This window comes from Ovis aries, chromosome 16 (assembly GCF_016772045.2).
Source record: "Ovis aries strain OAR_USU_Benz2616 breed Rambouillet chromosome 16, ARS-UI_Ramb_v3.0, whole genome shotgun sequence".
In the NCBI taxonomy this organism is placed as follows: domain Eukaryota; kingdom Metazoa; phylum Chordata; class Mammalia; order Artiodactyla; family Bovidae; genus Ovis; species Ovis aries.
In genome coordinates this window covers 25,110,084-25,135,470 of record NC_056069.1, presented here as the reverse complement: position 1 = coordinate 25,135,470, position 25,387 = coordinate 25,110,084, and the positions used below count along the sequence as shown (strand labels likewise).

The following is a 25,387-nucleotide window of genomic DNA, read 5'->3' as shown; positions in this document are numbered from 1 at the left end:
CTTGCACAGACTACAAAAATGTCCTCTAGCATTCACCGTAAGCAAAGTAAACCAGCAATGTTATTTATAGGCATATAAATGTTCCTTCAGAATACTCATAAATGTTTTCTCTTCACATAGAACATGTGTGGCTAGATTTATACTGCAAAGGTATATGTAGTCTTCCACTTTGCTGTCTTCATATTATTTTTACAATATAGCTGGGATAATTAATGTTCAGAGGATGAAGCCTAGATAACTAGTCCAGAGAATGTACTATTCATAGAAGAGAAGCAATATTTTTCTATGTTATTCATCCTGTTTGCAAGGATTAAGAAGAATTAAAATGTAAGGACACATTTTTGGTTCACCAAAAGGGCAATCAAGAAGAACCATCAGATCCACTGTATTTTATTCCTTTACACTGAATTGGATGAGGTCGAGAAGGGAAATTAATATTTAGTAGAGATACAAAGGTCAATTCATCAAAACACTTCTTTTGAAGGATCACTCTGAAGAATAAAAATCCGTGGATTGCATAGGCTCCACAGTAAGAACGTCTGGGTTCAAATTCTGGGTCTACCATTACTAACTGTCTTTGCAAGTTATTAAATTCCTCCGTGTCTCAGATTCCCCATTTGTAGAGGCAAATAGTACTCAGTGCTATAAAGTGCTTTTTTTTTTTTTCTAAAAAGTAAAACTAAAAACTGGAATTACTAATGGTTATCAAATGCCCACTGAAAGCTTTCTCCCAATCAAAATCATGTGTGGCCTCAAGTTCAGGTATATTAGAAAGCAGTGGTAAAAGTAAGAGTTGCTGAAGACACAATCAAAAACAAACATTTATTGAGGACTTCCAGAGACTAAATATTTGTGGTCCTCCTTAACATTTCTTTCCTTTTCAATCAACCAGTCACCAAAGCCTTTCAGTTTCATCTGCCTAGTAGTTCTCAAACATGCCTACTTCTCTCCATCCTCACAGTACAACTTTGATCAAACCATCTAGTGAGCCTCCTAACGAAACTCTGTTATCAGCCTCCTCCATCATCCTCATATACCAGAAGTGTTTTCCTGAAATGAACCTCTGTTCACATCATTCACCTAGTTAAAAGGGTCTGATAGCTTCTCACTTCTCAGGAGATAGTTCAAAATATCTAACAAAGTTTAAAGATCTGTGTGAAGCATTTATATTTGTCAGCCCTCCACATCCAAGGGTTCTGCATCCACATATTCAACTAACTGCAGATCAAAAATACTTGGGAAAAAAAATTCCAGAAAATTCCAAGAAGCAAAACTTCAATTTGCTGCACACAGGCAACCATTTACATTGTATTAGGTATTATCAGTAATCTAAAGATAATTTGAAGCATACAGGAAGATGTGTGTAGGTTACATACAAATACTGTATTTTTATATAAAGGATTTGAGCATATTCAAATTTTGGTATCCATTGTAGGGGAGGGTGGTCATGGAACCAGTCCCCCTCAGATACCAAGAGACAACTGTATATCCTAATTTAGCTGTTATGACAATCCTTAAATTAATGAATAACTACTGCTCCAGGAAGAAAATGAAGCCTAGAAGGGTTATAGATGTAGACAAAAGGGCTAAGTGCTGCATTTAAAACCTGAACTCAGGTCTCATCAGTCCACCAGAACTCCACCCTATAGCACCTCCTCCATATACCAACAAGCTGATGTATTTTATACTATTTTGTCCAGTTTTGAACCTAAAGATTGGTGGAGCTGACTGGAAAAATACACATATACTTAATGAGCCCACTAATTTATTTCCCCTCCTGTTTTCTAAATAATCCAACACAAGGAATCTCTTTTGATTTTTGTGTTCTCAGGTCTGTACTACATTGCCTTATTAATGAAATAAAAGTAATAGTATGAGTTTAGAGAGTACTTTTTATTAGATATTAATAAAACTATGACCTTAGGAGGTGAGGGAAAATGTTCACCTGACTCAGTCATGACAGGGTGCTTGCTCTGTTGCTTCTTCAAAAAAACAAAAGCATTCCTCTGATGCTCTTTTCACAAGGAGGCAGTGAGTGGATGGGACAAGACAGGGTCCTAGAAGTCCTAGTTGACAGCTCTTAGACTCTCCAGCCACTTTTTTCTACTGATTTTGAATTCCCCCCTAACATTTAGATTCCACTATTTGTATTAAACAAGGAGGAGGGAATAACAGTAACAACTGAGTCAATCATCAATGGCCTCCAGTATTTGGCTGAAGGGCTCATGGGTAGGTCTCCTGACTCCATTCAAACAATTTGATGGCTGAAGCCTAAGTTACGTAGTCATTTTTTCCTGGCCTATTTAAGCTACATTAGTAAGACTGAAACCTCCCCTAAGATTTAACCCCACAAATTTTAATAAATATATGACTTAGTAACTCTTTGGGGAAATAATTGTTTGCATAGACTCAGTTTTTGTCTTTGAGTCCTTAAATCCAAAAAAGCCCGTGATACAAGGGAGATGGATTCGAAAATTTTTATGCAGGGAAAGCATTACTGAGATCGTAACAAAATTAGGTTTGGGAGGGAGGTTAGTCTATTTTTACTCATTGTGTGGAACACATAAGTATTTTACTTGGACCTACAGACCAACCTCCACCCTTCCCCCACCTCCCGTAACACATACGCAAGTCTGCACATTTGTACACAGATACTGTGTGTGCTTCTCAGATCCCTGGATCACTAAAGAACTGCTAAAGGAAAGACATTCTACAGATCTGGTAGCCTTGACTTGAACCAAGGGCATGATTAATGGCCATCGTAGTTTTGTGATGTTTGGACAACGGTCTAGTGAAATTTTAAATATGATTTCAACATCATAAAAGGAAATTTAATCTATCAGCATTTATAAAACACAATCCTTTAGCAGATACAAAAGCTGACTTTCTAATTTATTTCCTAACATGTATGCACAAAATACTCAAGTTATTGAAATCTTCAAATTTTCATAAACTTTCTGTATTTCTTTCAAATTATAATTATTTTCTATTTTAGCTGAATGACATAACACTTCACAAACTTTCAAATGCAGTAATATACATCCCTAGAAGAGATTTTTCAACCTTTTTCAATTCCAACTGTTCAATTTTCTCTTGATTGTTCTCTGTGTTACAACAATGTATTATCCTAAACCTATAGACTCCACTCCTCTGGTTTAAAAAAAAAAGTGAATACTGTGTAACCTACAGGTTAACATCCCCTTTTATCAACAAATTCTTTGTGCTGTTATACAGTCAAGGAATTCACTCTGGACAAAGTTCACTTTTGTTTCTAGACCAATGTGCAAGCTACTCAACTTTTTCCCCTATATCAGCAGGACCTGCTTTTTGCAGGATTTCTTGGTCCTTTGAGTTTTGACAATTTAAGTATCTTTTAAAAAGTATGTCAAAGTAAAAGACTGCTGAAGTTAACAATCCAACACAGTTTGGATTCCCTTGACTTATGAAGAAAAGGCAGGGATTCTTGCCTTGCTGAATTAAATAGACATATCCTTCTTGTGATGTGTTTTCATTTTAAGAAACGAATTCTCAATTTATCTTTTCAACTGCTCCAAACTCTCCCAACAAATATTTCATTTTTAATTGGCTTGATAGAATCGAAACACTATAAAATAGAGAAATAATTTAATAGAACAAAATGTCACACGTAATTTGACCATACCAACAAAGCCTATTGTTATTTTTTACATTTTTTCCCATTTTCAATTTAAAAACAGTTTTGCAAGGTTTAATTTTCAAAATGTAAATTTAATTTCCTTCTACAGAAGGCTGTATATGTTTCTCAATATGTGATCATTTCAATTGATGTACTACAAGTTAATTAACAGACTCCTTTGATACAGAACATTTAAATTACTTTAAAGTTTCAGTTATACAAAATGTGGCAATCATTTGTTGATATAGTTTCTCTGAAATTACATGCTTACAGTAAATTCTCAGTTGACACTATTACTAGGCCAAGAGATGTAAATATTTTGGTAACCTTTAATTTACATGAATAACTGCTTTCCAAAAAAAGAGGGGAGGCAACACCAATCACAATGTCAGCATTAATTCATGTGCATATGAAGGGAACCACAATCTTCACAGCATTGGGACAAAATGAAAAGTCTGGTGAATTTAGCTATAAAATTAACATTTTATTCCTTTTCTAGTAAAATTGACTTCTGATAAGGCTGTACCTTTCTGTTTCCCATTAATTCTTTTTATGAATATCTCTGTGAACCTAGCTTAATTTATTAATTAGATTCTCGGTACTATTTGAGAATGTGACTGAATTCTCTAAATGGGACAGTCATAAACTCCTGCCTATAACATCTTATACAAATATTTCTCAGTAGCATTGCTTTTACTTATATTTCTCCTCTGAATTTTAGCTTTCCAGTCTTTCGAAATTTTCATATAGTTAGGTTCTCTTGCTCCTTCACTGTGTACATTATTCTTCATAGGCCTCCTGTGACTGTTTTCCCATCTCCCCATCGAATGTTCACACGGACGTGTGCCTTTCCGACCTCCATCACTGGGTTCTGTCATTTATTAGAAGACCTTTCTTCTACCTCCTCTGTTCTTTTTCAGTTACATACATATACAACAAAAGGAACTGGAAGCTGAGTTTGAGCACAGCAGCAATGTCTATCCGGACTGGGGTTCTATGAGTCCACTGATAACTGAAATCATCCTGCTTAGCTATCCTTTGCCTCCACCCCTCCTTCCTCTGTCACCACTAGTTTCTCTAACATCTTGCCCACCTTCATTAGTTACAATAAACACACAGACTCAACCAACAAGCATCTACCCCTTCTCTTCTATATCCTCACTTCACACCTCCTGCCCAAACTCTGCTCTCCCTTAATCATTACAAGGCCCTCCCACTGAATCCAGGGAACCTCACCTTTGTTAAGAAAAGTCTTCTCTGGGCTCCAACATTTTCTTACATGCTTTTCTGTCCTCTTTCTACCAGCACACAGAGCTCTTTCTTCCCTTATCAGTGTTACCTAGGACAAGCTCTGTTTCCTTACACTTTTACCTTTTTACCATCTGTTGTTGTTCAGCTGCTAAGTCATGTCCGACTCTTTGCTACCCTATGAACTGCAGCACACCAGGCTTCCCTCTCCTTCACTATCTTCTGGAGTTTGCTCAAACTCATATCCATTGAGCTGGTGATGCCACCCTGCCATCACATCCTGTCTCCCCCTTGTCCTCCTGCTTCAATCTTTCGCAACATCAGAGTCTTTTCCAATGAATTGGTTCTTCATATCAGGTGGCCAGTGTAATGGAGCTTCAACATCAGTCCTTCCAATGAATATTCAGGGTTGAATTCCTTTAGGATAGACTGGTTTGATCTCCTTGCTGTCCAAGGGACTCTCAAAAGCCTTCTCCAGCATCACAGTTCAAAAGCATCAATTCTTCAGTGCTCAGGCTTCTTTATGGTTCAACTCTCACATCTGTACATGACTACTGGAAAAACCTCAGCTTTGACTATATGGATCTTTGTCGGCAAAGTGATGTCTCTCTTTTAACATGCTATCTACATTTGTCATAGATTTTCTTCCAAGGAGCAAGCATCCTTTATATTTCGTGGCTGCAGTAACCTTCCACAGTGATTTTGGGACTCCCCCAAAATAAAATCTGCCACTGTTTCCACTTTTCCCCCATCTATTTGCCATGAAATGATGGGACCAGATGCCATGAATTTAGTATTTTGAATATTGAGTTTTAAGCCAGTTTCTTCACTCTCCTCTTTTACCCTCATTAAATGGCTCTATAGTTCATCTTCACTTTCTGCCATTAGAGTGGTATCATCTCTCATCTCTTAATAATGTCCCACTTGAATTTGTGACATTTGTTTATATGTGGACCTTTGGATTTCCATACACTAACTTTCCATTCATGTATGGATGTGAGAGTTGGACTGTGAAGAAGGCTGAGCACCGAAGAATTGATGCTTTTGAACTGTGGTGTTGGAAAAGACTCTTGAGAGTCCCTTGGACTGCAAGGAGATCCAACCAGTCCATTCCAAAGGAGATCAGCCTTGGGATTTCTTTGGAAGGAATGATGCTAAAGCTGAAACTCTAGTACTTTGGCCACCTCATGTGAAGAGTTGACTCATTGGAAAAGACTCTGATGCTGGGAGGGATTAGGGGCAGGAGGAGAAGGGGACGACAGAGGATGAGATGGCTGGATGGCATCACTGACTTGACGGATGCGAGTCTGAGTGAACTCCGGGAGTTGGTGATGGACAGGGAGGCCTGGCGTGCTGCGATTCATGGGGTCGCAAAGAGTCGGACACAACTGAGCGACTGAACTGAACTGAACTGTTCAGGGAATTTGTTTATCTATCTGAATGAATTCAATATTTGGCTAACATTTGTCCATCATTCTGTCTGCTTCTAGTCTTAAAGACAACATTCTCCAAAACTAATGATGGAAGTTACCCTTCAAATTTTCACATCTCCAAAACTATCAACTCTAAATTCATATTAGCCATCTCTTCATTTATTGGTGTAAAATTGCAGATTTCATCAAATTTTCTACATAGAAAACATAGCAAACATACAAAGTTCTACTTATCCCTTGCCAATCTGGAGGCCCTTTCTTTCTTTTTTCTTGCCTGGTGCACTGCCTAGAATCTCCACTACAATGCTGAACAGAAGCAGTGATAACAGACATTCATGTCTTATTCTTTATTTGACTGGGAATAAGTTTTGTATTTCATCATTAAGTATAACAACAGCTATAGATTTTTATAAATGGACTTTAAGAGTTGAGAAAATTCCTTTCTGTTCCAACTTTGGTGAGAGTTTCTCTTTTTTTCATATCAGAAATCAATGTTTTTTGTTTTTGTCTCTTGAGATGATCAATATTAGCTAGCTGATAATGTAAGTTAAATTTATTTATTTTTGAATGTGAAACCAGTCCTGTATTCCCGGGATAAATGTTACTTGGTCATGATATATTAAAGGATAATACCTATTAATATACTATTGTTAGATTTTATTTGCTAGATTTTTGTTTACATTTTTGGCATCTATGTTCATGAGGAATATGGTATGTTACTTTTCTTGTATTATTGTTGTCTGGTTTTAACATTAAACTTGCTGGTCTTACACAAGGAATTTGAAAGTTTTCCCTCTTCTTCAATTTTCTGAAAGATGTTACATAGCACTGGCATTAGTTCCTCTTTCAAATGTTCAAGAAAATTTACCAGTGAAACCAACTAGTTTTTTTTTTTAAAAAAAAACTACAATTTCAATTTCTTTACTAACCACAGATCTGGGTGTTCTATTTATTCTTGAATGAATTTTGATGATTTATCTTTCAAGGAATTTGTCCTTTTAAGTTGTCAAATTTCCTGGCATAAAGTTGTTCATAACATCCTTTTCTAAAATATATATATATATATATATATTTTTTTTTTTTTTGGACTGTGCTGGGTCTTTCTTGCTGTGCAGGGGCGTTCTCTGGGTGCAGACAGTGGGGGTTACCCTTTGTTGCAGTGCACAGACTTTAGGCACACAGGCTTTCAGTAGTTCTAGAGCACTGGCTCAGTAGTTAGTTGTTTTGCGGCATGTGGGATCTTCTCGGACCAGGGATCAAACCTGTGTCTCCTGCACAGGCAGGCAGATTCGTTACCACTGAGTTGCCAGGGAAGTCTCCTGTTCATAATATTCTATTATCCTTCTAATATCTATAGAATCTACCTTGATGTAACCTCTCTCATTTCTGATGTTATAATTGGTGCCATCTTTTTTTTTTTCCTCATCAGCTTGGCTAGAGTTATTATAAATTTTATTGATCTTCTCAAAGAACCAGCTGTTGATCTAATGAGTTTTCTCTATTGTTTTTCTATTCCACTGATTTTCACTTTGATCCTTATTATTTCCTTTCTGTTGCTTACTTTGGGTTTAGCCACTTCTTCTCATTCCTTAAGGTGGAGGCTGAGGTCACTGATTTAAGGGCCTTCTTTCCTGATTCAGGAGTTTAAAGCTATGAAATGCCCCCACTGTCCAGGCTTAGAGACATCTCATAAATTTTGATGCGTTGTATTTCTATTCTGTGTAAAATACTTTACAGTTTCTCTTTTGATTTCTTATTTGATCCATTAGATATATAGAAGTAGTTCAGTTTCCTAACTGGAGAAGGAAATGGCAACCCACTCCAGTGTTCTTGCCTGGAGAATCCCAGGGACAGGGGAGCCTGGTGGGCTGCCGCCTATGGGGTCGCACAGAGTCGGACACAACTGATTGCTAATATTCCAGAGACGATCCTGTTATTGGTATCTAATTCAATTCCACTGTGATCTGACAACGTATTTTAATCCTTTTTAATTTACTGAAACTTGTTTCATGCCCTCAAATATGGTCTTATTTGAGAAGACGATTCTCTGTTGCTCTTGGGTAGAGGGTTCTATAAATGTAAATCAGGTCAAGGTTGCTGTTGTTCAAGTCTATTACCTGTTGGCTGATTTTCTTCATATGTGTTCTATCAATAATTAAAAGCATTGAAATCTTTGTAATTGTGGGTTTTGTCAGTTTTTGCTATACGTATTTTGAAGCCATTATTACATACATAAATGTTTTAGCATCATTATGTCCTCTGATTCAGACCCCCTTCATCATTATGAAATGAACTTCTTTATCCCCAGAACTATTCTCTGCTCTAAAGTCTACCTTGTGTGATATAATATAGCCACACCAACTTTCTTTTGATCCCTAGTAGCATCATATATCTTTTTCCATCTTCTTACATTTAACCTGCTTGGGTCTTGCTTTTAATCTAAGCATATCATTTTCAGTCTCTTCATTGAAGAATCTAAACCTTCTGCATTTGATGACTGATGGTCAGATTTGAATGTATCACCTTGCTATTTGAATGTATCACCTTGCTATTTGAATGTATCACCTTGCTTGTTTTCTATCTGTCCCATATATTCTTGTTTCTCCTTTTTCTGTCTTTTTTAAAACTATTTTTTGTAATTCTGTCTTATCTCATTTATTGCCTTACTAGCTCTCACATTTTGCTTGTTACTTTAGTGGTTGCTTTAGGCTTCATAACATACCTTTAATTTATTATAGCCTACCTTCAGTTCAGTTCAGTTCAGTTCAGTTGCTCAGTTGTGTCCGACTCTTTGCAACCCCATGAATCGCAGCACACCAGGCCTCCCTGTCCATCACCAACTCCCAGAGTCCACCCAAACCCATGTCCATTGAGTCAGTGATGCAATCCAACCATCTCATCCTCTGTAGTCCCCTTCTCCTCCTGCCTTCAAATGTTATTAAACTACTTCATATATAAGAACATAACAGTAGTATACTTCCCTTTTCCCCCCGTGACTTTTATGCTATTGTTCTCATACATTTTACATTTATATGTTATAAACCCCCCAATATATTGCTGTTTTTATTTATACAATTATCTTATAAAGAGATTTGAATAAGAACTAAATCTTATATAATTATCCAGTAATTACAATTTTTGTTACTTTGCTTTGTATAGATCCAGGTTTCCATCTGGAATTATCTTTCTTCTGCTTGAGGAGCTTCCTTTAGCATTTTCTTATAATGTTAGTCTTATAATGTAGGTCTGCTAGCAATAAATATTTTCACTACTTTTACATCTGAAAAAGTCTTTATTTTTACTTTCTTTTTGAGAGACATTGGATATAGGCTGATAGTTTCCCCACCCCCCACCCCCGTTCATAGTTTAAAGATGCACTCCACTGCCTTTTCCCTTGCATTGTTTCCAGTGAGAAATCTGATGTCACTCTTATCTTTGTTTCTGTATAATTTTTTTTCTCTGTTGTTAAGATTTCCTTTTTGTATTACTCAGCATTCTCCAAAGAAACAGAATCAACAGGATGTGAGTGTGCACACACAGAAAAATGTTTATAGGAATTGACATAATATCATGGAGGCTGTCAAGTTCAAAACCTGCAAGGTGGGTCAGCAGACTAGAGACTAAGTAAAGAGTTGACGTTTAAGTCCCAAGGCCAGCACAGATTTCCTTCTTGCTCTGGGGAAGTCAGAGTTTTGATCTATTCAGGCCTTCAACTGATTAGATGAGCCAAACTGCATTATATAAAGAACTTTACTCAAAGTCTGCTGATTTATATATTAATCTCATTTTATATATATATATATACATATATATATATATATGTATATATATAAACGAACACACTCACAGAAATATCCAGGACAATGTTTGACTATATATCTGAGCACTGTGGCCCAGCCAAATTGACACATAAAATTAACTATCACAAACTATCACTGGCTTTAATAATTTCACTAAGACATGACTTGGTGTACTATCTCTTGTGCTTGTGGTTCAATGAATGTCTTGGATTTGTTATTTATCTTCAAGACAGGTAACATTTCATTCATCATTTCTTCAATTATTTTTTCTATCCCTTTCTCTACACCCTCACCTTGATACATTGAAATATTAGGTGTTACTCATATATTAGGTGAATTGAAGTTGTTCTATAGGTCACTCCCCTGGGAAATGAGTAGGACAAGGCTGTATTGTCACCCTGCTTATTTAACTTATATGCAGAGTACATCATGCAAAATGCCAGGCTGGATGAATCACAAGCTGGAATCAAGACTGCCGAGAGAAGTATCAGCAACTTCAGATATGCAGATGATACCGCTTTAATGGCAGAAAGGGTGAAAGAGGAGAGTGAAAAAAGTGGCTTAAAATTCAGCATTCAAAAAATGAAGATCATGGCATCTGATCCCATCACTTCATGGCAAACAGAAGGGGAAAAAATGGAAACAGTGACAGATTTTATTTTCTTGGGCTCCAAAATCACTGCGAATGGTGACTGCAGCCATGAAATTAAAAGACGCTTGCTCCTTGGAAGGAAAGCTATGACAAACCTAGTCAACGTATTAAAAAGCAAGCGACGTCACTTTGCTGACAAAAGTCCCTATAGTCAAAGTTATGGTTTTTCTAGTAGTCATGTATGGATGTGAGAATTGGCCCATGAAGAAGGCTGAGTGCTGAAGAACTGACACATTCAAACTGTGGTGCTGGAGAAGACTCATGAGGCATCCCTTGGACTGCAATGTGATCAAACAAGTCAATCCTAAAGGAAATCAACCTTGACTATTCACTGGAAGGACTGATGATAATCCTGAAGCTCCAACATTTTAGCCACCTGATGCAAACAGCTAACTCATTGACCTTGATGCTGGGAAAGATTAAGGGCAGAAGGAGAAGCGGGCAGCAGAAGATGAGATATATCCTATCCAATGTCTCCCTTTCTCCCTCCCACCACTGCCTTACTTAATGGCTAAGAGTTAAATTACTGAGCACAGTAACAATGGTTTGCCAAGATTTGGACACTGCCTATCTCTTGTGACTCCTGACATTCTACAAACCATGCATCGCAGCCACAGGGAAATGTGGTTCCCAGCAAGTAGCATCCTCTTTCAGGCCTCTCTGCCTTTACACAGACTTCCCCTCTGACCCCCAAATCTTCTTTCTTCTTCTACCTCACTCTCTTATTCTTACCTCTTGGACAAGCCATGCATCATCCTTTCCTCCCACCAGTCCAAGCAAAATTGATCATTCCTCCTCTTTTGTATATTTCTAGACACAAGCTTAATGTCTATGTGGCCGGTAGACTGACTCTCTGGAATGTTAACTAGAGTTAGCCCCAGTTTCTAACCCTGGATCTAGCACATGGTGCTTGCTTGTGCTTGTGTCAGTTGCTAAGTCATGTCTAACCCTTTCGTGACCACACAAACTGTAGCCTGCCAGGCCCCTCTTTCCATGGGATTTCCCGGGGAAGAAAACTGGAGTGGGTTGCCATTTCCTTCTCCAAGGTAGGTGCTCAAAGTAAGCTGTCTGCATGAAAAATCTTTTTAAGTTTTGCAGACAATGTCTCAGCCCACTCCTCCCACAGTACCTCTGTTTTTCATTTCCTTCAACTATTCTTCCATAATTTCCTTTAACTAACACCTGTCTTTCCTTTCATTTTCAGGTGAAAAAGAGGAGTGACAAAAGCTCTTGATAGCACTTTGAGCTGGATAATTCTTTCTGGTGGGGGCCCATCATGTGTACTATAGGATATTTAACAGTATCCTTGGCTTCTACACAAAAGAAGTCAGTCACACCTTCCCCCAGTTATAAGAACCAAAATGTCTCCAGACATTACCAAATGTCCCCTCAGGAGCAAAATGTGCCCAGACTGAGAACCACTGCCTAGACTGACTTTTTAGGCCACCTCAGTGAACATGGTAAGCCTGACTGATGGTCCCTGTGCCTACCATCTTCCAAGGAAGAAGACTGAGATTCTACTTGTACTGTGTAGGGAGTGTGTGACCAACACAAGTAGGTTAGGGTGATACCTCCAGGGAGAAGGGCACTCAATAGGTCTGAGATAAACCCATTTGTCACAGTACTAGGAGTCTAGGCTGCAGAGTTATTTTCTATCAGCATTCTCCTGGCTTGATTTATTCAGTGGCACTGAAATGACCAACTAGAGGGATGGAAGGTACAATTTGATGCTATTAAGTCCTAATCGCTCAGTTGTGTCTGACTCTTTGCGACCCCATGGACTGTAGCCTACCAGGCTCCTCTGTCCATGGGATTTTCCAGCTAACAGTACTGGAGTGGATTGCCATTTCCTTCTCCAGGGGATCTTCCCAACCCAGGGCTCGAACCCGGGTCTTCCTCATTGTAGACAGACACTTTACCGTCTGAACCACCAGGGAAGAACAATGCTATTAAAGCCTCCTTTAAATATAGTTTGAAAAATAAGAGTAACTGAAAATAAATAATACACTCACTGAACAATCTCAGTGAAATGAGGGGATCCCACCAAAGCACAGGAAGCAAAAGAGAGCATCTCAATGCGGGGGAAGAAAAAGGACGCGGACCCTGGTGCAGTACCCACCTGTTGTTGACACAACGCTGTCAGGGCTTTCGCTGCAGAGCTTGGACAGCAGACTGGTCTTGCCAGAGCCCGTGAGGCCTATGCAGACCAGGTCATACTCTGGGCGTGCAGGAGGTGGACCCTTGCAGCAGAGTGCTCTAAAACACTGCCAAGAGAGGGGAAATACGGCCCTTTAATAAGACTGTAGAGGCAAAGCACAGTCACATTTTAAATCACATATTGAGAAGTAACCAAATATCCTATTCATTCTAAGATGGAAAGGGGCCTTGACAGTGAGAGACCTGAGGATATCGCCTTGACTAAGCATTCAAAATTAATATCCCAGGAATGAGACCCACAAGGACTTGCAGACCCCCTCCTGCTGTGATGTGGGCACTGCAAGGGGCACCACGTCATTGCACAATTTTCCCGTCAAAAATGCACCACCAGCATCCAAGCACCAGGAGGTCAGACACCACTACTGTGAGGACCATTCTGCAGGACAATTAGCCTGCTCGCCTCTAACATCTCAAAGAAAGGCTGAGGAACTGTTTCAGGTTAAAGAAGGCTAAAGAGATGTAATAATCCAATGCCTCCTGGACTGGATCCTGGATTAGGTGGAGGAAAAACACCATAAACCAACATTGTATAAATCAACAGCTGAATAGAGACTGAATATTAGAACCTGCAATGATAGTACTGCATAAGGTTAAGTTTCCTGAATTTTATGATTAGACTATGGTTAGCAAATGAATATCACTGTCCCGAGAAAACAAATACTAAACTATTTAGTGATGAAGGGTCTTGACATCTGCAGTTAACTGGCTAAGAATATTTCTAAATCTCTACCTCCATCACCACTTCCACACCTAGATGGTGAGGAATGTAATAAAGCAATCATGGTAAAATGTTAATGACGGAGGAACCTGAGTGGAGTCTAAAGGAAATTCCATGTACTAGTCTTACAATGCTTTAATATTATTCCAAAATAAAATTCTTTTAAAATCATTAAATCCAATTCCCACATATATCACTGTAATCCTGACTTTTGAAACATTTTGTGCGTGCTTAGTCACTAACTCATGTCTGACTGTTTGTGACCCCATGGACTATAGCCCGCCAGGCTCCTCTATCCATGGGATCCTCCAGGCAAGAATAGTGGAGTGGGCAGCCATTCCCTTCTCCAGGGGATCTTCCTAATCCAGGGATCAAACCTGGGTCTTCTGCATTGAAGGTGGATTCTTTACCATCTGAGCCACTAGGGAAGCCCAATATGGGGTAACTGGGCTTCATCAGGGCTATCATCTAAATGAGATGAGAAACTGGGGAAAAGTATGCTGAAAAAGCAAAGTGACAGAAAAGATTCCCTTACTGGTCAATTTTGTTAAAAACAAAACAAAACACTGACTTCTTAAATCTGGACAAAGAAAATCACATACCACCCTTGAAACTTCAACTAGCCTTCCTAAACCACCAAACAGAAGGAGTTCCACTTTTGGGAAAAGCAAATTAAATAAATAGCAACAAAAATCCTCTTCTGACGCAATGTAGAATTTTGCTTCAGATCAAATGACCTCAGGGTACTATGAACTAGTACTTGCTCTGCAATAGTTAAAAGACCAGGGGATTTGGGAGACTGGAAATCATCCATGCAGTTTTTGGTCTTTCTACTTAATTGACATCTGCTTATTAGAGGCCACCTAGTTTATAAAGTATTTAGGCCCTTAAAGATGCATGAGAGGAAGGAGGAGACAGGGAGATGAAACAGATGCAGATCTATTGACCTCTTGGTCCTTTAGAGATCATGAGAGAAAAGACCTATAAAAAGTCTGTGCTAATTCTTCTCACGCAGATGAACTATGAGGTCTAACGGGCTGTTTACTCTTACAAATCAAGCTTGACTATGTCTCACCCTCACTTCTCATAGTCAGGAAGTCCAATCTGTACAACCTCTGAAATAGCTCTAGAATCTATCTGCTTCTCTCCAGCCCAGGTCATTGATGCTTGGACAACATCAAAATCCTCCAACGAGTCCTAGTATGTTAACCACTGCCCCCTCTATTCTCTTATGCGGCTGCCATTATGATCCTGGTGGTCTACAGGGCCCTCCATGATCTGCTTAACCCAAGCTTCCAGCCTCATCTCCGTAACTCTCCATCTTAATCCTCCACCTCCAGTAACATTGACCTTCTGGCATCGCACAGCATTCAACACATGCCACTCCCTTTTCCCCCAACTTTTGGGTGGTGAACGCTTCATTGACTTTCAGATTCCGGTTAAAGAACCACTTCCTCAGCACTGCCTGCTCTGCTGCTAAGAGTATGTGAGCAATTTTGTGTCAAGCTCTCAGAGCACATTTGTTGTCAATTCATCACACAGACAATTAGCTTCTTATCTATCACCAGACTGTGGGAACCATATCTGTCCATCTTCATCTCAGTATCCCCAGTGCTTAGTGGAGACCACAGCATAGAATCCACTTTCAATGAATCACTGCTGAATGACATTTAAATATCATCTAAGAAAGGAGAAAAGAAAATGTAAAGGTTAACAGGAAGCTTGATCGATGCTCTCTGGGCACCTCATACTTCAAGAAATAGTGTTAACAATGAGAAATACTAGACTTTTTCATTTCTCTCCAATGCCAGAAGTTTAAGCCCAGTTCCCAAAAGAGTAATTTTGACGTGCAGGACCTACTTTCTTGGTATGACAGAACTTCTTTTTGTCCTAAATTCACTTTTCCTTGGCTTTTAAGAAGCTCTGCCTACTTCTGGTAAACTCTATGATCATCTAACTCATGTTCTTCCTGGATTTATTAAACTCTAATCATATTTCTTCTCAGTCTTTTCAAGTCTGAGAAGTCCTAATTATTTCAGTCTGCCTTCATATAGCAAACCCCTCCCACTCCACCAGATTAGTGACCTTTCTCTGGCCTTACTTGAGCTTGATTTTGCCTTTCCTACAAGATTAATGACTAGGACTACAAAAAGTATCCTAGATGCCAGTACTTCACATCCCAATTTCGTAGGAAGGTTGGCTGATAACGACAGACTTTTTGCAAACTTTTTCTTACCCATAAAAGAAAGAAGTCCCCTGGACTCATGATGAGAGTTTTCCTGAGAGACAGATATACGTATGTATGCATTCCCTCAAAGACTAGCCAGCAGCTGTGCACTAAGAAAAGCTCTGCCAAGTTCAGCTATGACAGATAACACCACTAGTCTCTCTTACTGGGTCGCTTTGGTCTTTTTGGGAAAAGAGGGGAGAGACCACATTCCTGCTCTAAACACCCCAATTTGTGCTCAGCTCCTCTACTGAAATTCCCCTGAACTATCTCTTGAAAAGAAGACTGACCCACCTAAACTGGTCCAAATGGTCATCAATCTTAAATACAAGATGAAATTGCAGGTGATTGATAAATTAGCCAATCTGATCACACGATCACAGCCTTGTCTGACTCAATGAAACTAGGCCATGCCATGTGGGGCTACCCAAGATGGACAGGTCATGGTGGAGAGTTCTGACACAACGTGGTCCACTGGAGAAGGGAATGGCAAACCACTTCAGTATTCTTGTCTTTAGAACCCCATGAACAGTATGAAAAGGCAAAAGGTAGGACACTGAAAGATGAACTCCCCAGGTCGGTGGGTGCCCAATATGCTACTGGAGATCATGGAGAAATAACTCCAGAAAGAATGAAGGGATGGAGCCAAAGCAAAAACAACACCCAGTTGTGGATGTGACTGGTGATGGAAGCAAGGTCCGATGCTGTAAAGAGCAACAGTGAATAGGAACCTGGAATGTTAGGTCCATGAATCAAGGCTTCCAATCAAATTGGAAGTAGTCAAACAGGAGATGGCAAGAGGGAACATTGACATTTTAGGAATCAGCAAACTAAAATGGACTGGAATGGGTGAATTTAACTCAGATGATCATTATATCTACTACTGTGGGCAAGAATCCCTTTGAAGAAATGGAGTAGCCACCATAGTCAACAAAAGAGTCTGAAATGCAGTACTTGGATGCAATCTCAAAAACGACAGAATGATATCTGTTTGTTTCCAAGGCAAATCATTCAATGTCATGGCAATGCAAGTCTATGCCCTGACCAGAAATGCTGAAGAAGCTGAAGTTGAACAGATCTATGAAGACCTACAAGACCTTCTAGAACTAACACCCCAAAAAGATTTCCTTTTCATTGTAGGGGACTGGAATGCAAAAGTAGGAAGTCAAGAACACCTGGAGTAACAGGCAAATTTGGCCTTGGAATACAGAACAAAGCAGGGCAAAGGCTAATAGGGTTTTTCCAGGAGAATGCACTGGTCATAGCAAACACCCTCTTTCAACAACACAAGAGAAGACTCTACACATGGACATCACCAGATGGCCAACACTGAAATCAGATTGATTATATTCTTTGCGGCCAAAAATGGAGAAGCTCTATACAGTCAGCCAAACAAGACCGGGAGAGGACTGTGGCTCAGATCAGAAACTCCTTATTGCCAAATTCAGACTTAAATGGAAGAAAGTGGGGAAAACCACTAAACCATTCAGGTATGACCTAAATCAAATTCCTTATGATTATACAGTGAAAGTGAACAACAGATTAAAGGGACTAGATCTGATAGAGTGCCTGATGAACTATGGACAGAGGTTTGTGACACTGTACAGGAGGCAGGGATCAAGACCATCCCCAAGAAAAAGAAATGCAAAAAAGCAAACTGGTTGTCTGAGGAGGCCTTACAAATAGCTGTGAAAAGAAGAGAAGCGAAAAGCAAAGGAGAAAAGGAAAGATATTCCCATTTGAATGCAGAGTTCCAAAGAATAGCAAGGAGACATAAGAAAACCTTCCTCAGCCAGCAATACAAAGAAATAGAGGAAAACAACAGAATGGGGAAAGACTTGAGATTTCTTCTAGAAAATCAGAAATCCTAAGGGAACATTTCATGCAAAGATGGGCTCAATAAAGGATAGAAATGGTATGGATCTGACAGAAGCAGAAGATATTAAGAAGAGGTGGCAAGAATACACGGAACTATACAAAAAAGATCTTCATGACCCAGATAATCATGATGCTGTGATCACTCACCTAGAGCCAGACATCCTGGAAAGTAAAGTCAAGTGGGCCTTAGAAAGCATCACTATGAACAAAGCTAGAGGAGGTGATAGAATCCCAGCTGAACTATTTCAAATCCTGAAAGATGATGCTGTGAAAGTGTTGCACTCAATACGTCAGCAAATTTGGAAAACTCAGCAGTGGCCACAGGACTGGAAAAGGTCAATATTCATTCCAATCCCAAAGAAAGGCAATGCCAAGGAATGCTCAGACTACTGCACAAGTGTACTCATCTTACAAATTAGTAAAGTAATGCTCAAAATTCTCCAAGCCAGGCTTCAGCAATACGTGAACCATGAACTTCCAAATGTTCAAGCTGGTCTTAGAAAAGGTAGAGGGACCAGAGATCAAATTGCCAACATCCAACAGGATCACCAAAAAAGCTAGAGAGTTCCCAAAAAACATCTATTTCTGGTTTATTGACTATGCCAAAGCATTTGACTGTGGGGATCACAATAAACTGTGGAAATTTCTTCAAGATATGGGAATGCCAGACCACCTGACCTGCCTCTTGAGAAACCTGTATGCAGGTCAGGAAGAAACAGTTAGAACTGGACATGGAACAACAGACTGGTTCCCAATAGGAAAAGGAGTACATCAAGGCTGTATACTGTCACCCTGCTTATTTAACTTACATGCAGAGTACATCATGAGAAACGCTGGGCTGGAGGAAGCACAAGGTGGAATCAAGATTGCCGGGAGAAATATCAATAAGCTCAGATAAGTATATGACACCACCCTTATGGCAAAAAGTGAAGAACTACAGAGCCTCTTGATGAAAGTGAAAGAAGAACGTAAAAAGTTGGCTTAAAGCTCAACATTCAGAAAACTAAGATCATGGCATCTGTTCCCATCACTTCATGGCAAATAGATGGGGAAACAGTGGATGACTTTTTTTTTTTTTCCTGGCTCCAAAATCACTGCAGATGGTGAATGCAGCCATGAAATTAAAAGACACTTACTCCTTGGGAGGAAAGTTTGACCAACCTAGATAGCATATTAAAAAGCAGAGACATTACTTTGCCAACAAAGGTCTATCTAGTCAAGGCTATGGTTTTTCCAGTAGTCATGTATGGATGTGAGACTTGGAGTATAAAGAAAGCTGAGTACTGAAGAATTGATGCTTTTGAACTGTGGTGTTGGAGAAGACTCTTGAGAGTCCCTTGGACTGCAAGGAGATCCAACCAGTCCATCCTAAAGGAGATCAGTCCTGGGTATTCACTGGAAGGACTGATGTTGAAGCAGAAACTCCAATACTTTGGCCACCTGATGCAAAGAGCTGACTCATTTGAAAAGACCCTGATGCTGGGAAAGATTGACAGTGGGAGGAAAAGAGGACAACAGAGGATAAGCTAGTTGGATGGCATCACCAACTCAATGAACATGAGTTTGGGTAGGCTCCAGGAGTTGGTGTTGGTCAGGGAGGCCTGGCGTCTGCAGTTCATAGGGTCGCAAAGAGTAGGACACAACTGAGTGACTGAACTGAACTGATTGCCATATATTGCCCAGTTTCAATCATTCATATGCCAATATTACTCAACATATTTTGGAAAACGTTCCAGAATTTTATCTTCATGTTCTTTTTAAATTCCAGAGTGTAAAAACTTTGCAGCCAAACCTAGAAATATCTACATCATCTGCTCATTTATTCTAGGTCATCTAAGACGTGGGTAACATAAAAGGCAATTGAGGAGTGACATTCTACTCTACTCCTGTCTTTTATCTCGTCTCTCTGTCCTCCTATGATGCCATCTCCACCCCATGTTTTCAGCCTGGTAAGACACATAATATAATATTTCCCCTCTTCCTCCAATCTCTTTCTTGAATTTCAGGCTCTGTATTTCAACTGTTCTGAAAGAATCCAAACTAAATCTGAATAAAACAACCCACCCCAAAAACACAGGCTATAGAGATAAGACATTTTGGAACATAAAAAGCATAAAGGTTAAACTGACAATTATTATAAGACAGTATCTTTGAAATGAGTCACAGACTCTTTGGGTGTTTATTCGAAATAAATAAATCCAATGGTTGACAGGGATGGTGTCAGATTTGAAGCCAACAAAATAAGGTGCTTAAAACTATGCTACTTCAAATGGGGGAAGAATGTTCATGTTTTTTGAGTCAGTCCCTAAAAACTACAGTTTTCACTTGGTTTTCACTTTAATACTTAATGAAGCTTTGGATCTCGTAGTCAATTTACTTAAAATTACTCATTTTGGCCTCTAGACTATACTGTACCAAAGTTCATTGTGTCTGTCTCGTAAAGCAGCCCGTGCATTGTTAAGAGTAAGCCCCTTTCAGTGGTGTACAATGCTAAACACAAAGCTGTCGGCTGTCCTGACAGCACACAGAAAACTCAGGCTTCATTCCCAGGCCAGACACTGAGGCATTGTATGATTCTGTGCAGGCCCATAAACCTAGCCGGCTTCAGTCTCCCCATGATTAACCAGTAACGTTTTAATACCATCAGCCACTTCCTTTCTTTAGGTGGATGTTATGAGGCATTATTAGTTCAATGCATTATGCTACAAGATGGTAACATACAAGTAAGTAAGTGCATTTATTATTTTACCTTATCTCACTAAGGTATCTTAGATGATTGTCATGTCTCTTGGGTAAGGGCCTGGCAGTCCACCATGCAGCCTAGTCTATGGTACTTCCCTTCCACCAGCCCACAGCTGCCTCCACATGCTCCTCCCAGTCCAACCAAAGACACTAACAGACACAAAGCTTAACCTGCTCTTGCAGCAGGGAACAGGGAACAGGGTGAGCCCGCATGCAGGATGCCAGCAGACAACCAAGGTCATGGTCTCTTGCTTAGACTGCTCAGTTCATAGGTCTGTTCACACAGGGTCTGTTATGACTTGCTCCTTCCCAAAAGAACCAAGTCTCTCTCTTATCATGTTCAGATCCAGGTTGTTTCCTGCCAGCTTAAGTTCACGAGCTTCTACCAACACTGTATGTGAGGAAACGGTGAGCCAATGTCTTGAGAGAGGGCCAAGACTGAATCACCAGTAGTAACTCTGTGTTGTAGACTCTGGACAAATTGTATACGCCTGAGCTGAAAGGCAGATTAGCCAAAAAGCCTAAGCCAAAATATTCAAGAATATTTTCTTGAAGGAGGATGATCACATACATGTATCAGGGGAAAAAAAAAATTAGCAAAAGATTAAATCGCATGGGTACAATGAGGAGTTGTATTTCAGCCTGGTGGTCTAGCACTAAGGCAGCAAGATTATCTTAAAATATCCCCATTTCTGCTGGGGACAGTACCAGACATTGGTAAACTCATGGAACAACTGTTCAACAAACTGACGCTGTAAAGCACCAATGAAGCACTTACCATATATCACTCTTTCCTCTACATCTCTACCTTAATGATGCCAGCCATCCTCCAAATCACTCTCTAGTCCCACAAATAGCCTGAGCACTTCGTGTTTCTATGCCACCCGGGTCCCGTGTACTCAGAAGAAAGGTTCTTCCTCTTCTCTATTTGACAAATTTCTGTTCAAAGTTCTGCTCAGATGACATCTCCTCCAGAAGGTCTCCAATTCCATCTGAGAGAACTATTCCTTTCTTCCACTCTTTGGTCCTTTAACATACTTCCAGCACTGTGGTTAATATTATGCCACATATATTTTTTTCCCTGACTTCTATCAGAATTATTAGATAACAGATTTATGCACACTGACCCAATAATCCCTGGTCTGATTACTCGGTTAAAAAGTTTAATTTTACAGCCACCCACGGTGGCCAAGCACCAAAGCAGAGAGGCAGAGCTGTCATACAATTCACATTTCTAGACAGAGTCCTGCTCGAGGTCCTCCCCCTCTGGCACGGGCCCTGGCACTGCCAGTATCACTTAATCCCTAGCCTCTGGGGACACGGCATTTGTTTCAAGTGATGCTCTGTTTTTCATCTTGAATACATGACTTTATTCTGTACATGATTTCAATTTGATTGAGGCTCTGTAGAGTTCCTGGAAAATTTTCTTCTGTCAGTTTTGGGGCTTCCCATAGCCATAAAGTCACTGCCCGAGCACCATACTGTCTCCTCCTTATTTATCAATAAAACAGGTCTTGCCAAACAAAACCCAGAGGTTTCCTATGGTGGATGACTACATCTTTCCCTGGAGCCCTCAGATGGGGCCTAGCCCTTTGCTCAATGAATATTTGTCAAATTAACAAAAAATTAGTTAATTGGTACCTAAAAGCAAGAGAAAAGTCACCCATAACTTGAAATGGATATATTTCTTAGGTGGTTTTGTTTCAAAACCAGAGAGACACCTATACATTTTGACCTTCATCAACTCTCACAATGACAAAAAAGATTTTGAAAAGAAGTCAATTTCTAGAATGTTTTCTAACGCTAAATATGTTCACTGAAAAAAATATTAAGTGTGTTAATATATAAAACTATAATTTTAAAATATTTCCTGTCTATAATAATAAAATATGGGTCCATCTTTTGAAAATACAACCAACTGTTTACAGAGCTTGAAAGAACTGATTAAACTCTGAAAAAGACATGAGGAAGAATTGTGTCCTAATAACACAAAACCAAAACCAAAGGTGATCGGTACTATATTAAGCACAAGATATAAATGATCTGTGAGTGTTAATTCACTTACTCCTAGGAACAACCCAATGAGAAAAGTACTTTGCACTTCCCATTTTAAGTTGGGGAAAGGGAGGCCAAAAGAAGTTAAATATGGTTGTTTAAGTGGAACCAGGATTTGAACTCTGGTAATCGTCTGGCTCCAGAGGAATTTTCTGAGTGATGAGAATGAAAAGCCTCTAATACCCGAGGGTGTGTCATACAGAGGCGAAATTAGGGACATTCTGTGAACAGGGCAATGTACAGATACGAAACTGTGCCAGATAGTTTGTAAGACGCAAGAGTTGGGGCTCCAACCAGGGCCATTCGGCTCCAGAGCTCTTACTCATGTCCTCTTGGCCTTGGTACGGCCACGTCTGGAGTCAGGGATGCTGTCCTGAGGGAGTGAAGGGAGGCTTTAACAAGCCTGCCTGTGTAACTGGACAGATGCCTGGAAGAGGAAGGGGAAGATGTGCGTCTCAGTGATGCTTCCTTCCTTGCACTGTCCCATTCATGGCTGAAGTACCTTTTATTCCAGGCAGAAAACTGCATCCTTCTCCCAGAAGAGTTAAAGGAACTGGGTTCCTTCTGGCTGACTTAGGGAGCAGAGAAGGAGGGGGAGCTGGCTGGGGTGGAAGAAAAGAGGACGCTGGAGGGCTGCTAGCACCTTTTGCCTGCTGTTTGCTTCTTGCATTTAACTCTTTTCTTGTCCTATGGAAAGGTCAAAGCCTGTCTCTGACGAAAAGCCCATGCTAACGGCAGAGATTTCTGATTCTGAGCATGGTAAATAAGGTGGAAAAAAACCTCTAAAGGAAGAGTCTTCAAATTTTCTCCTTTAAAATATATGTGCATGTAAATTATACTTTAATAAAGTAAATAAAACAAGCAAATACTATACAAAATAACACATGTCAGGGAAGAGTACAGGAGAAAATACATGAACAAACTGGGCTGTTTGGAAATCCACGTCAAAGAGACAGCCTATATGAACATGCAAGCTCTTAGCTAACCCTTTCTTTCCATATGCAAGAAGAAAAACGAATTTGAAAAATGCTCTGATGTCTGGGATTACATAGTAGGTCTTGCAAAAGATGTGAGAAGAATATAAATTCAAAATGGCACCCACAGCTACAGAAATAATCAGCAGGGTGACAGAGTGCTGTGAAGAGGCCCTTGATCACCAGGCAGATCCCAGCAGACGACTCCTCTCCATGTTACAAGGGCAATCCATTTTTTGAGGTGAAAAATCCTGTGGCCCTTTAAGACTCTCGTGGAGGAAAAAACAATAAATTGTTTTTACATAAGATGGGTCAAACCTTTCGGCCATGCAGGCTGCTCTGAGCTCACAGATGAAGGCTTTGGCCCAGAATTGTCTCAGGGCTGAGGCTTCTGTCCAATACATCACACTGCCTCAGGACACTAAGTCTGTCTTTGCCTTCCCCTTTGTATTTCTCAATCCACATTCCTTTTTGGGGTGAAATACTCCATTATTTCTGCTTTGTTCTGGGCTGTCTCCTGTCTCTGTCCCTATTAACTCGTGGCAACAAAAGAAACAAACAGAAGCAGGGGATTTCATGCTTAGCAGCTACAGACATTGGCCTCACGGCTTTGCAGAGGGGCAGACATTTGAGACTTTGAATGGAAGAGAGTGCCGCGGCGTTGAACCAGACCAGGGGCCCACGTGGCTCCCAGTCTGCGCATCAGTCATCCTGATAGTGGTATTCACAAGTCCTAGTACACGTATTTCCAGATAAGCCACAAGTCGAGTTTTAAAAGTTAAGGCGTATATCCGATAATTAGACTAAAGGAACTGTAATTCAAGATTCTCCTATATTCCAACAATCCATAATTTTAGGTCTTCTCATGTAAGAAATAGATTAGGGGGATATTTTTCTATAAATAAAAATGAAGAAACTCAAAGAGGAAGCTAAGTAGAAAATAAACATCTTTCTTGTTTTTAAGATGTAGTTTTTCTTTTACAATGGCTGGACAGAGTATCTAATTTTTCTAATGACAGAATTATTCAATAAAACTAGCAGTAAATTCCCCAGGTTTGACTGTATGTAATGATACAAGCTTAATGCATATTCATAGATGTATACAAATCAGGGCTTCACCTGGGTCATTTTCAGACAATTTATTATGTTTTCCCCTAAAAAGCAAAGAGATACAAATTTAGTTGAACATGAAAGAGACAGTAACACGTTTTGTTTTGTACCTCTTTTTTGGTCACTTTCTAAACCGTTTTTCTAAATGAAAAGCAGGGCATAAAAATACAATCACTACCAAAAACATGTTTACTATTCCTTAGCAATGGCATTTTTCTATACTCTGTACACTTAGGAAAAATCAGGGGATGCAAATATTTTAAAAGAGCTAGAATCCCTAGGTAGATCTTCAAGTGAGTTTACAGGTCATCTAAAAATCTCCTAGGAAAAATCCCAACAAAGCAGATTCTCTCTGCTCTTCATGCTTTTGGAACTGGAGATGGGAAGCCTTGGAATAGTCAACAGGAAAACAAATCAAACTAAAGTTGTTTTATTTGTAGACCTGAACAGTGGAAATCCTATTTCATATTTTGGAACCATACAGCATTCCTTCACTCAACAACCTTTAGGCTCCAAGAAGATGGAACTCAGCCCCACAGAGCTCTCAGTCACCAATTCCTCTAAATCTGCCCAATTTGGTCTCTACCATCTCCCTGTTCCTTTCCAGCCCTAAAGCCACTATCAAGGTGTCACCGTTATCTCCTGGAAAACACACTGTCTCTTCCATAATTGGTGTCC

At 39.7% G+C, this 25,387-nt stretch overlaps 1 protein-coding gene across 1 annotated transcript in view; it reads right to left on the bottom strand.

Moving 5' to 3' along the window:
* ARL15 (ADP ribosylation factor like GTPase 15) overlaps positions 1–25,387 on the bottom strand; it is a 462,946-nt gene that overhangs the window by 287,069 nt on the left and 150,490 nt on the right. Inside the window, exon 2 of the mRNA XM_004016996.5 lies at positions 12,908–13,052. Coding sequence (XP_004017045.1) covers positions 12,908–13,052 — 145 coding nt within the window. The remainder of the gene's footprint in view (positions 1–12,907; positions 13,053–25,387) is intronic.